Source organism: Rhinopithecus roxellana, chromosome 6 (genome assembly GCF_007565055.1).
Source record: "Rhinopithecus roxellana isolate Shanxi Qingling chromosome 6, ASM756505v1, whole genome shotgun sequence".
In the NCBI taxonomy this organism is placed as follows: domain Eukaryota; kingdom Metazoa; phylum Chordata; class Mammalia; order Primates; family Cercopithecidae; genus Rhinopithecus; species Rhinopithecus roxellana.
The window spans coordinates 107,880,887-107,893,734 of NC_044554.1; the positions used below are offsets into that span (position 1 = coordinate 107,880,887).

Below are 12,848 nucleotides of genomic sequence, written 5' to 3' on the forward strand. Positions count from 1 at the left end.
GTAGTGCCTGAGAGTGCGCGCGCGCGCACACACACACACACACACACACACACACGGAAACAGATGCACTGGGAGGGGACAGGAAGGAGACTGTTTCCAGGGAGAGCTGGCCTCTGAGGGGCTGGTGTGGCAGGTCCAATCCGGTTGCGGGCAGCTGGTGCCCTGGGGCATGAGACTGGAATAAAGCCTCCCCGGCCCCCAGGACTGGCCACTGGGCTGCGGGGAGGCTGCGTGGGGCAGGAGAGAGCGCCGCTGGCCTCTCTGTGCCCCCTCTGCAGTATCACCTCTCTTGAGCCTAAGCCTCACATTCCCCAAAAGTGCCCTGGGCGTGAGGGCACCATGCTGCTCCCTGCCCTCCTCTTTGGGATGATGTGGGCCCTGGCTGATGGGTAAGCAGCCCACCCTGGACCCCTCTGACAAGGGTCCTCCTTCCGCCACATGCCCAGGGACCTTCTGGAGCATCAGACTCCACGCCCCCCACCCCCAGGGTCCTCCCTCCACCCCTGCCACTTCCCATGAGTGTCTCTCCCTGCCTTAGCATCCTCCTTACTTCAGTAACCACCCCTGGGAGTGGGGTCATAGGACAGGGCTTTTGGTGACAGAGGGAATGGTGGCGGCAGCTGTGGTTCCCCATCATGGGCAGGCGGTGGTGTGAGTGGACAGAGACCATCCGTGTGGAGGAGGAAGTAGCACCCCGTCAGGAGGACCTGGTACCCTGTGCCAACCTCGACCATTACAGCCGCCTGGGCTGGCGGCTGGACCTGCCCTGGAGTGGCCGCGCGGGGCTTACCCGGTCCCCAGCGCCTGGGCTCTGTCCTATCTACAAGTGAGTAAGGGTGAGAGCCTGGGCTGTCTGCCGGGCCGGAAAGGAGTGACAGGCCGGACATCCTGAGAGTGGGGAGGCCCTGGAGAAAGCAGGGATTTGGGAAGTAGGTTTGGAGTGGGCCTGGAGAAGGGTGGAGTGTGTGAGATTAGGGTGGGGGGTGAGTGGGCACTACGGTGGGCAGGACAGGGAGAGGCCCGAAGCCCACTCCCTCTATCCCCAGCCCCAATCCCCGTGGTCTGCCCTCCCAACATTATTCTCACTTTGCATGTGGGGAAATTAAGGCCCAAGGAAATGATGTGATTAGAGTAGCCGACAAAACTGAATGTCCGCAGCCCTCCCCAGGGTGGGACTGGGCTGAACGCTAACATCTCTTCCCCGTTTCCACCGGCTCGGTGGGTGCAGACCTCCAGAAACCCGGCCTGCCAAGTGGAACCGGACAGTGAGGGCTTGTTGCCCAGGCTGGGGGGGCGCCCACTGCACTGAGGGTAAGCACCTGAGGGCATTTGGGGAAGTGGTACCTTCTGGGGGTCCTGGGCAGGGGATGTTAGCTCAAATTTGTGGTTTTGGGCAGAGAACCAGGGCCGGGCTGAGAGCTCCAGGCTACCCCATCTTCATTGCCTGGGTCTGCCCCATTCTCCCCACCTACTGCAGCCCTTGCCAAAGCCAGTCCTGAAGGCCACTGCTTTGCCATGTGGCAATGCCAGCTACAGGCAGGCTCAGCTAATGCCTCAGCAGGAAGCCTGGAGGAGTGCTGCGCCTGGCCCTGGGGACGAAGCTGGCGGGATGGCAGCTCCCAAGCCTGCCTCAGCTGCTCCAGCCGACACCTGCCAGGTGTGTCCACAGACTCCAGCCTGCCAGACAGGCACAGTCCTGGCCATCACCCCTTCTGCCTCCCCAGGCACTCCCACGTGGGGTTCTTGTGCTGGGCCCTCTATAGGGCCCATACTGGCGCCCTGGCCCACTAGAGGGACCATGTCCTGTCTGCCTGCCTCCCACTGTGCCGGGAGCCCTGTGTCCTCGTCCTCCACCTCTGCCTCACACTCAGAGGCTCACAGTTGCTGTGTCTCTCCCAGGCGGTGCCTCTTCTCCAGCCCTCCTGCAGCCCCTGGCAGGGGCCGTGGGCCAGCTCTGGAGCCAGCACCAGCGTCCCTCTGCCACCTGTGCCTCCTGGTCGGGTTTCCACTACCGCACCTTTGACGGACGCCACTATCACTTCCTGGGCCTCTGCACCTACCTGCTGGCAGGTGCTGCGGACTCCACCTGGGCTGTCCACCTAACACCTGGGGACCACTGTCCCCAGCCTGGACACTGTCAGCTGGTGAGGGAGGGAGATGGGGCAGCCACAGGGAGGAGGTTGGACAGGGGAGGAAGAGAGCCCCGGCCCCCTTTTCCACTATGCATCTCCCCAAGGTCCAGGTGACGATGGGACCTGAGAAGGTGCTGATCCAGGCTGGAAATGTGTCTGTGAAGGGGCAGCTGGTACCTGAAGGGCAGTCTTGGCTGCTCCACGGTGAGAGCACTGGGGGAGCAAGCGGCTGCCAGGGCCGCCACATGCTCCTCTGGGACAGTCTCTCCACCCTCCAGGCAGGGTCAGAAAAGGAGCAGGGGGCAGTTTGGGAATGAGCCCATGGTGAGCCCCCAGCCATTGCTGTTGGGAGGCTCTGAAGTGCGGAGCTAGTGAGGGGCCAGGAGGAACCAGGCCTGGTCCCGACCCTCTGCAACTACCCCCACCAAACTCTTGCAGCACCAGCTCAGACAAGTCTCTCTACCTAACTGGCCGAGTCCCAGTTTCCCCACCAGCCTCAGAGGAGTGCTGTGAGGTAGCACTTTGGTGCTAAGCAATGGGAAGCTCTCCAAACAGAACCTTTGTCCTGGCTGGGCTGCAGGGTGAGGTGGGGGTGAGTTTCTTGCATGTATGCCTGTGTGTGCACGTGTGCAGTGTGTGCATGTATGCGTGCATGCGTGTGTGTACATGCACATGTGTTTCATAGTTCACTTGAAGTTTACTCTCTCCAGAGAGCGTCTGCAGCTTTCATGAGCTCCTCAAAGAGAGCTGTGATGGAAATCAATCACTCTGCTGTAAAGCATATACTTTTGCTATAAAGTGCAGAGCTCTCTAGAATGTGAGAATTGTGTGAGTTATTTCCCTTCTCCTTTCCATCCCTGCGCAGCTGAGCCCTGCTGTGGTAGTGGGAAGGGTGAGAATTGTGGCTGCAGGGGGCAAATGACCTCTTTCTGTGCCCAGGGCTGAGCCTGCAGTGGCTAGGGGACTGGCTGGTGTTGTCAGGGGGCCTAGGGGTCGTGGTACGGCTGGACAGGGCTGGCTCCATCTCCATCTCTGTGGACCACGAGCTCTGGGGACAGACACAAGGCCTCTGTGGGCTCTACAATGGCCAACCAGAGGGTAAGTGGGGTGTGGTTGGTTGCTGGTGTAGCAGGGAAGGGAAGACCAGAGGCCCTAGACCCAGCACCCCTGCCTTACCACTTCTCAGATGACTTCATGGAGCCAGGCGGAGGACTGGCCATGTTAGCAGCCACCTTTGGAAATTCCTGGAAGCTCCCTGACTCGGAGGTGAGGCTGCCACTGGGGCCCCTCCCTCCCAGTTGCCTGCCCATTCCCAGGTTTTCAGCTCGGCTCCTGACTCCTGAACCTCCAAGCCCTTGTCCCGGTTTCATCGCTGGCCTGTTGCCTAGGACAGGGCCTGGCCCTCTTCCAGATCCTTAGGGGTGGAGGGCGGGCCTTGGGGTCCCACAGGAAGCCTGGCTGCCTGCTGTGAACTAGCCATCTGAGGCCAGCGTTGGTGAACCAGTGAGTCATTTATTCCCACCACTACAGCCCAGTGTGGGGCTGCCACCTCGCCTCTCTCCCCAGCCCCAGGATGTGGGCGGTGGGCCTGAAGGTGGGGCCCTGGTGCTGTGTGAGAGCAGGAGGCATTTTTCTGGGGTCCTGGTTAACGTCCCTCATCACTGCCGCCTGGCCTGATGTCCTTTTTCTGCAGCCTGGGTGTCTGGATGCGGTGGAGGTGGCCCAGGGCTGTGACGGCCCCCTGGGGCTCACAGAGGCAGACGTAGAACCTGGCCACCTGCGGGCTGAAGCCCAGGACGTGTGCCATCAGCTGCTGGAAGGTCCATTTGGGCAGTGCCATGCCCAGGTATGAGTGGGGTGGGGGTGGTGTCTGGCACCCAAGGGAGGGTGCTAGAGAAGTGTCAGCAAGCTGGTCTGGCCCTGCCTGTGGGTTACTTTGGACCATCTGTCAAACCCCCACCTCTCCATCCTCGGCTTTATTTCTGGGAAATGACGCTCATATGTGTGATCTCTGAGGTCCTTTCTGGGGCCTATCCGTTTGGTTATAAGTCATAGAGTGATGGAAGCAGGAGGCAGGAGGTGCTGGCTGTTTGCTGAGGGGCCGTCCTTTCCTGCAGGTTTCCCCTGCTGAGTACCACGAGGCCTGTCTCTTTGCCTACTGTGCAGCGGCCATGGCGGGCAGCAGGCAAGAGGGGCAGCGGCAGGCTGTGTGTGCCACCTTTGCCAGCTATGCCCAGGCCTGTGCCAGGCGGCACATCCACATTCGCTGGAGAAAACCTGACTTCTGCGGTATTACTTGGGCCTCCCTGTGCTGTGGGATTGACTGAGGGCCTCCCCACCCAGCAGGATTGCCTGGGGTCTGGCGGGGGACTACAGCTCACTCGTGTGCCCACAGAGCGCCTGTGCCCCGGGGGCCAGCTCTACTCCGACTGCACCTCCCTCTGCCCACCCAGCTGTGAGGCGGTGGGTCAGGGAGAGGAGGAGTCCTGCAGGGAAGAGTGTGTGAGCGGCTGCGAGTGCCCGCAAGGCCTCTTCTGGAACGGCACCCTCTGTGTGCCTGCCGCCCACTGCCCCTGCTACTACCGCCGCCAGCGCTATGCACCCCGTGACACCGTGCGCCAGCTGTGTAACCCCTGGTGGGTCCTTGAGCCATGCTGGGGGTTGGTGGCCATGTGGTACCCTCGGATCCCTCCCTTTACACCCTCTCTTCAACCTGTTTCCCCTAAGCCTCCAGCCCATTCTGGGTCTTCCTCTCAGAGACTGGGACTGCTGCTAGCGTGGCTGATGGCCTTGCCGGCTGACCTCTACCCCTTCAGCAGGAGGGGCTTCCATGGGAGGGGAGGAACAAGGGTTTTTGGGGGGTCACCTCCAGCTCAGGGGTCATCTCCACCCCCTCAGTGTGGACCTGATGCCAGAGCTCATTGTCTCATCTACGTGTCCACAGCGTGTGCAGGGATGGCCGCTGGCACTGTGCCCAGGCCCTGTGCCCCGCCGAGTGTGCCGTGGGCGGGGACGGGCACTACCTCACCTTTGATGGGCGGAGCTACTCCTTCCGGGGCGGTCAAGGTTGCCGCTACAGCCTGGTGCAGGTGGGCAGAGGACGGTCTGCAGGGGTGGCACTCTGCCAGAGTAGGGGCCCTCCTAGAGGGCACAGTGAGGCTGACTGTAAGGAAACCCCTAAATAAATAAGGGAAACCCAGAGTCTTCCCAGGAAAGGCCAAGGGAGAACCAACACTGGGGGCATGGCTGTCACAGGCCTTCAGGCCTCCCGCTGGGTTCTCACCTCCTCCCCAGCTTCCCTGTGAAAGTCCCTCTGTCATCACCACCCAGCCCAGGGCCAGTAACCAAAACCCATCTTCAGTTGTGTCTCTCACAGATGGGACAGGCTGGGCTTGTTACAGGCTACTTCACGCAAAACAACCTCAGGGGAAATCAGAGGCCCTGCTCCCACCCTAAACCTCCCCCAGTGAAGTGAGCTCACTTCTCAAGTTCAGGTGCAGGCCACGATTTTCCCAATCATCTAGGGCCCCCTGAGTGATCTCTCCATCAAACTATTGGACCATTCCCACTTCTCTCATAAGTAGTGATGGAGGTGACGAGGTCCTGGGAGCACAGTCCTCAGAGAGGCTGTGCCTGTCCATGGGGAGGGAAAAAGACAGCCATCTCCCCCAGCAAACACAGTCAAAGATGCATGTGTGTACATACACACACAGGCTGCACAGCAACACACAGAAATCTGCATGTGCAGACACACACATACACACACACAGAGGCTATAAACCAACACAGAGATCTGCATGTTTACACACACACATACAGGCTACACACCAACACACAGAGACTTGTATGCACACACACACATATACATGCATCCAGGTACACACCTACAGAGAGACACAGACATACACACGACACACACTCATATATGTGCATGTAGATTTAGCACGTGTGTACATATGCACACACATATGGGAGAACATACATGCCCATGTGGAGGAAAGAGAGGAGTCATCTCACCCTAACATGCGGACACGCACTTACCTACACACACTCGTGCACACACAAACATGCACACACATACTTCCACATGACACCTATGTGCACATCCATGGCCCTGCACATGCATACAAACATCCATGCATGCCGGCCCATGGTGAGGACGAAGCCCCTTACCTGGCAGACAGTCTGGCTGGCCGGAAGGTGAGCAGCTGCCTCCAGGTGCGTGCTGAAGGTGGTCTGTAGGGAAGGTCTCCAAAAGCCTCCCCAGAGAGAGTCGGCCCGCCTGGCCCCACTGAATTCCCCCTGCCCGTCCCAGGACTATGTGAAGGGACAGCTACTGATCCTACTGGAGCATGGGGCCTGTGACTCTGGGAGCTGCCTCCACGCCATCTCCGTCTCCCTGGAGGACACCCACATCCAGCTCAGGGACTCAGGTAGCCTCTGCTCTGCATTCTTGGCGCAGTCCCAGGCCTCCTGTCACTGCTCCCCCTGCACACTACCCTATGGCTTTGGAGTCCAGACACTCTTCCCCAGAGTCCTGCACCTGAGCACACTGCCTCGACTTCCCTGGCCCTCTCATCTCTGAAGCAGACACACAGAGTCCTGAGGAGATATTCCAAGGCATCTTCCGCCCCGTCCTGGGGTCAAATACAAGTCATGCAGCTATGAGAGCTTGAAAGGCCGCGAGGCATGACCAGACCGGGCAGGCCACTCTCAGCAGGGTCCCTCCAACCCTCCCCAACCAGCTTCTGGCTCGCCATCTAGCTCCTCCCACACACTGATCATGAGGGTGAGAGACTGAAAAATCTGTGTGCCAAGGGTAGTCCTTGGGCCACAGGGGTAGGGAGCTCAGGTGGACACTTTGGTTGTCCCTAGCAGCCCACCCTGACACGGGACCTCCTACTTCCCACCCAAGCTCCTTCCCTTCTCACAGCCCTATCCTTCCACGTGCCCCACCCCCATCACCAGGCCCCCTGTTCCAGGAGCTGTGCTGGTCAATGGGCAGGACGTGGGCTTGCCCTGGATTGGCGCTGAGGGCCTCAGTGTGCGCCAAACTTCCTCTGCCTTCCTGCTGCTGCGCTGGCCTGGGGCCCAGGTGCTCTGGGGACTGTCTGACCCTGCAGCCTACATCACTCTGGACCCCCGCCATGCCCACCAGGTGTGCCAGTGAGGCAGGTGTGTGGCTGAGCAAGGGTGCAGTGGGACTGCATTCGGCTGTCTTACATGCGTGCCTGTGGCCCAGGTGCAGGGTCTGTGTGGCACCTTCACCCAGAACCAGCAGGACGACTTCCTGACACCAGCTGGAGATGTGGAAACTAGCATTGCTGCCTTTGCTAGCAAGTTCCAGGTGGCCGGCCAGGGAAGTTGCCCCTCTGGGGACAGTGCCCCGCTCTCCCCCTGCACCACCCACTCCCAGCGCCACACCTTCGCAGAGACAGCTTGTGCCATCCTGCACAGCTCTGTCTTCCAGGTAGCTGGGCTGGGCTCCTCCCACATCCGTAAGATGGGCCAACACCTTCCCTGCCCTCCACCTGGGCTCTTGGGAGGGTCAAGGAAGACCAGACAAGCCCAGGGGTGCTGTTGGGGACCAAGGGGATGTAGACTCCATGGAGGAGAAGTTGACCCATTTTCCCATCTCCTCCCAAGGAATGCCACAGGCTGGTGGACAGGGAGCCATTCTATCTGCGCTGCCTGGCAGCCGTGTGTGGCTGTGACCCTGGCAGGGACTGCCTGTGCCCAGTGCTGTCTGCCTATGCGCGTCGCTGTGCCCAGGAAGGTGCCTCACCTCCCTGGAGGAACCAGACCCTCTGTCGTGAGTTCGCTCAGCCCAGCCAGCCCTACCTAGGCTCCTCTCCTCCTCCCTAGCCCATCCCCCTTTCAGGAATGGCTGGGGGCCCGGGGTGCATCACTACCCTTGGCAGACTGCCGGGCTTTTCTTCCTGCAGAGGCACAGGGGATGTGGGGTGTGGGGTTCAGAGGGGGTGGAGAGAGCGAGAGAGCCAGCGGTGGCTATGCCCCTGACCTGTGTGTGTCCCTGTGCCCAGCTGTTCTGTGTCCTGGTGGCCAGGAGTACCGAGAGTGTGCCCCAGCATGCGGTCAACACTGCGGGGAGCCAGAGGACTGTGGGGCGCTGGGCAGCTGTGTGGCCAGTTGTAACTGTCCTCTGGGGCTGCTGTGGGACCCTGAGGGCCAGTGTGTGCCCCCCAGCTTGTGCCCCTGCCAGCTCGGAGCCCGTCGCTATGCCCCTGGTAGTGCCACCATGAAGGAGTGCAACCGCTGGTGAGGGCAGCGACCTTTGGGGCAAGAGGAAGAATGTGGGGGTGAAGAGGTAGCTTGGGAGATAACGGGTGGGGTGTGCAGCCTTGTTGGTGGCAGCATGCACGCTGGAGGTGACAGAGTGCTGATCACTTCCCCTCGGTAGTGGGGCACTTTAGGGTCCATAAAGCACTTTCCTGTGCATCATTTTATCTAGTTTTACTTCCACCATAACCTAATAAAGTAAGAAGTGGAAAAATTGTTCCCATTTTGCAGATGAGGAAACTGAGGCTCAGATAGACTAAACAGCTTGCAGAGTCACACAGCTTGTTCAAGAGAAGTGAAGGCAGATTATGGATCTGTGCAGGCAGAGCCAGGATCCAGGGTTGATGAAGGTGGGGGCTGAGGATGCAGGCTTCAATGCAACCCCTCTCCTACCTGGGCTAGGAGTAGGGTGGTTCAATATCTCTGTCCTGCTCCAGAGCCTGGAGGATGGCCCTATTGGAGCTGGGACAGAAAGGGTGACAATGTCTATCCCAGGCATGTCAGGGTGCTGGAAACAGTCCAGCTCCCTGTGTTGGTGACTGGGTGTTGGGAGCTGAGATGGACAGGTCTCCAGCATCAGGGCTGGGTTTTCACTCAACATGATGGGATCTGGACACCTGGGAACCCAACGAGCGTCTGGGTTCCTGAGATTCTCACCAGGTCAGACCAGGTCCCTGGAGGCTTAGACTTGCCTCTTACTCCTTCTCAACCTCCTGCAGTGTCTGCCAGGAAAGGGGCCTCTGGAATTGCACAGCTCGCCGCTGCCCCCCACAGCAGGCATTCTGCCCCAGGGAGCTTGTCTATGCCCCTGGTGCCTGTCTCCTCACCTGTGACAACCCTACCGCCAATCACTCCTGCCCTGCAGGCAGTGCTGATGGCTGTGTCTGTCCACCAGGCATGGTGCTGCTGGTGAGTCCAAGAAGGAGCTGCATGGGAGAACAGGATGGCCTTCCTTAAGCCAGGGCACTGCCCTGCTCGCCTCATGCCCCTACATGGTGCCTTTTGTTCCTGTCCTCTGCCCAGGACGAGCGCTGTGTGCCTCCTGACCTCTGTCCTTGCCGTCACAGTGGGCAGTGGTACCCACCCAACGCCACCATCCAGGAAGACTGCAACATTTGGTATGACCTCTAACCCTTTGGCCTTGTGGCCCATGGCTCTCCACACATCATCCTTCCCTCCACCAGAAGGGGTTGGGGTGGTGGGGGCTGGGGTATCCAGACTGGCCTGGGCCAGAGGAACCCTGCAGGACCCCTCCACCCTGAAACTGCCTGGAACCTGGACCAGCTGCCTCCCCTGGATCCAGCCCCCAGGGCTCTGTCCTCAGTGACTCTGTCTCCCCCACCTTGTCCATAGCGTGTGCCGGGGCCGGCAGTGGCACTGCACAGGCCAGCGGTGCAGTGGGCGGTGCCAGGCATCAGGCGCCCCCCACTATGTGACATTTGATGGACTGGCCTTCACCTTTCCCGGGGCCTGCGAGTATCTGCTGGTGCGAGAGGCCAGTGGCCTGTTTACAGTCTCTGCCCAGAACCTGCCCTGTGGGGCCAGCGGTCTCACCTGCACCAAAGCATTGGCTGTGCGTCTGGAGGGCACTGTTGTGCACATGCTCAGAGGTGGCTGCAACATTGAAGGGTGGCATTGCCAGGGAGGGGCACACCTGGATGGCTTCCCAGCTGTGCAAGGTGGGCGGGGATGGGGTTTCCTGTGTCTGCCCACTGCTGGCAGGCTCCTTACCAGGCGTGGCTGCCCTCCATGCCATGGGGTTGGTGCCTGTCCTCTTGGGTGGGACTCATAATACCGGAAGGCTCCCAGAAATTAAGTCCCAGAGAAGTCTAGTGACGTGCCCAAGGTCACATAGGTAGAGAAGCAGAAGAAGAGCTCAATGGGGGAGCTAGAGAGCCTCGTGCGGATCTGGAGGACCCTTTCCTTCAAGTTGGGCCTGAGTGCCTCTCTTCCTCTACAGGCCGGGCAGTGACAGTGAATGGGCTGAGGGTGACGCCCCCCAAAGTCTACACAGGCCCTGGGCTGAGCCTGCATCGTGCTGGCCTCTTCCTGCTGCTCTCGACCCGCCTGGGCCTCACCCTGCTCTGGGACGGAGGTCAGGCCCCTGCCCTCCCTCAACCATCGGACCCGTGCCCCATCTTAGCACTATAGGGTTGGACTCACCCCAAGTTCTTTCTCCCAATGCCTGACCCTCCCTCCTCCTGGTCTCCCTCCACTGAGCCCCTGACACCTCCACAGGGCAGATTTCTAGGCTGAGAGCTAGGCTGACAGCCAGGCTAGGACCCTGAGCTCTCACTTTACCTCCCTGCCTGGCCGGCACTCGCCCTGCCCCATGCCCAGCCCAGTGCCACTCCTACCTTCCAGTCCACACAAGAGGTCCAAGTTTCCAAATTAGGTTTTTTGCCAGGTGCAGTGGCTCATAACTGTAATCCCAGCACTTTGGGAGGCTGAGGCGAGCAGATCTTGAGTCCGGGGCTTCGAGACCAGACTGGGTTGAACATGGCAAGACTCCCTGTCTATAAAAAACACAAAAACTAGCCGGGCATGGTGGTGTGCGTCTGAAGTCTCAGCTACTTGGGAGGCTAAGGTGGGAGGATTGCTTGAGCCTGGGAGGTCGATGCTGCAGTGAGCTGTGATCACCCTGCTGCACTCTGCCTGGGCAATAGAGCGAGAAAAAACTTTTTTTAAAAATTAGGTTTTCATAATTATCTTTTTCATCATTATGAAAGCAATCCTTCCACACCAAGGGAAACATTGAGAAAGTACCAAGTTTTAGAAAGGCGAAATGAAAATAAATATCCTAACTTCCCATCACCCACATAAGCAGCTGGTTTATATGTCATATCTAACTGCTTCTGCAGAACTGACAGAAACCCAGATAACCCCCATATAGACTTGGCTCTGATCCGCTGGGCCACCCTCCCAGCCTGCCGCCACCGAGGCTGGTGCTACTGAGCCTCACAGTCCATCCTGGAGTCTGATTTCCCGGAATCTGACCTGATGGAGAATTTCCGTCCCCCCCAGCCCTTGGCTTGGTGTTAGTTAGGAAAATAGGCTCCTACTTCCCACCTTGAGCCCTCCAAATGTAGGTCTCTTCATTTATCATCACCAATCATCCCCCCACAAAAGAGGTAACCACACCTCCTGGTGGGTTGGTACCTGGTGGTGGTAAAACAGACCCTGGGTCTTCTGGCCCAGATAAGGGCTTGTGGTGTCACTTTTAACCATGCTGCCTGCCACCAGGGACTCGGGTCCTGGTGCAACTGTCCCCTCAGTTCCGTGGTCGCGTGGCTGGGCTGTGTGGTGACTTTGATGGAGATGCCAGTAATGATCTGCGGAGCCGCCAGGGCGTCCTAGAGCCCACAGCTGAACTGGCAGCCCACTCCTGGCGCCTCAGCACCCTCTGCCCTGAGCCAGGAGACCTGCCACATCCCTGCGCAGTGAGTGAGGGTGGGAAAGCAGGAAGGGAGGTTCCCAGAGGCAGGGCTGGGGAGGGTGTCCGCTAGTCCACTGTGCTGGAGACGCCACCCTGTGCCTGCAGGTGAACACACACCGGGCTGGCTGGGCTCGGGCCCGCTGCGGGGTGCTGCTGCAGCCGCTCTTCGCATCATGCCACGCAGAGGTCCCCCCGCAGCAGCACTATGAGTGGTGCCTGCATGACGCCTGCGGGTAAGGAGGGGACAACCTGGAGTGGGGTAGAGGTGGGGGTGCCAGGGCGTGCGGAGGGGGTGCCGGGACTGAATACTTCCTCCCACAGCTGCGACTCAGGGGGTGACTGTGAGTGCCTCTGCTCAGCCATTGCCACCTACGCAGATGAGTGTGCCCGGCATGGGTACCATGTGCGCTGGCGTAGCCAGGAGCTCTGCCGTGAGTGTGCCCTGCCCTCAGTCCCCAGTGCTCAATCCTGCCACTGCCACAGGCTCAGCCTCTTGAAAGAGCTTCTGCTGTCCCACAAGACGGCCGTTCATTCATTCAAGGGCAAGCTGTGCATTGAGTGCTTACTCTGTGCCAGACGCTTTTCTAGATGAGCCATATATGCAAGAATGGCTCCTGAGTAGAGCTGACATGGTACACATAGGCCCAGGGGGATCATGCCCAAGGTCTACACCAGATACCCCGTGCCCTCCATGGTGGTCACCTTGGGCAGCCAGCCTGGTGTGGTTGCATCCTGCTGCCCTTGTGCCTCAGTGATCCAAGGCTCTCTCTTCTCCTCCCAGCCCTGCAGTGTGAAGGGGGACAGGTGTATGAGGCCTGTGGCCCCACGTGTCCCCCTACCTGCCATGAGCAGCATCCTGAGCCTGGGTGGCACTGCCAGGTGGTGGCCTGTGTGGAGGGCTGCTTCTGCCCCGAGGGGACTCTGCTGCACGGTGTGTAGAGTGACAAAGGGCAGAGGGGAGGGGCACTGAGACTGGGAAG

General features: G+C 59.7%; 1 protein-coding gene across 1 annotated transcript in view; it reads left to right on the plus strand.

Moving 5' to 3' along the window:
• The first annotated feature begins 105 nt into the window (after positions 1-105).
• The window catches only part of LOC104675265 (SCO-spondin), a 58,211-nt gene continuing 45,468 nt past the window's right edge, over positions 106-12,848 (plus strand). Inside the window, 25 exon segments of the mRNA XM_030932768.1 lie at positions 106-389; positions 644-826; positions 1,229-1,311; positions 1,478-1,657; positions 1,900-2,144; positions 2,237-2,336; positions 3,072-3,230; positions 3,319-3,398; positions 3,826-3,978; positions 4,250-4,421; positions 4,528-4,768; positions 5,077-5,221; positions 6,448-6,565; positions 7,115-7,290; positions 7,375-7,602; positions 7,779-7,944; positions 8,177-8,411; positions 9,152-9,341; positions 9,456-9,550; positions 9,786-10,042; positions 10,393-10,527; positions 11,676-11,872; positions 11,974-12,101; positions 12,190-12,299; positions 12,650-12,799. Coding sequence (XP_030788628.1) covers positions 340-389; positions 644-826; positions 1,229-1,311; positions 1,478-1,657; positions 1,900-2,144; positions 2,237-2,336; positions 3,072-3,230; positions 3,319-3,398; positions 3,826-3,978; positions 4,250-4,421; positions 4,528-4,768; positions 5,077-5,221; positions 6,448-6,565; positions 7,115-7,290; positions 7,375-7,602; positions 7,779-7,944; positions 8,177-8,411; positions 9,152-9,341; positions 9,456-9,550; positions 9,786-10,042; positions 10,393-10,527; positions 11,676-11,872; positions 11,974-12,101; positions 12,190-12,299; positions 12,650-12,799 — 3,976 coding nt within the window. The 5' untranslated portion in view covers positions 106-339.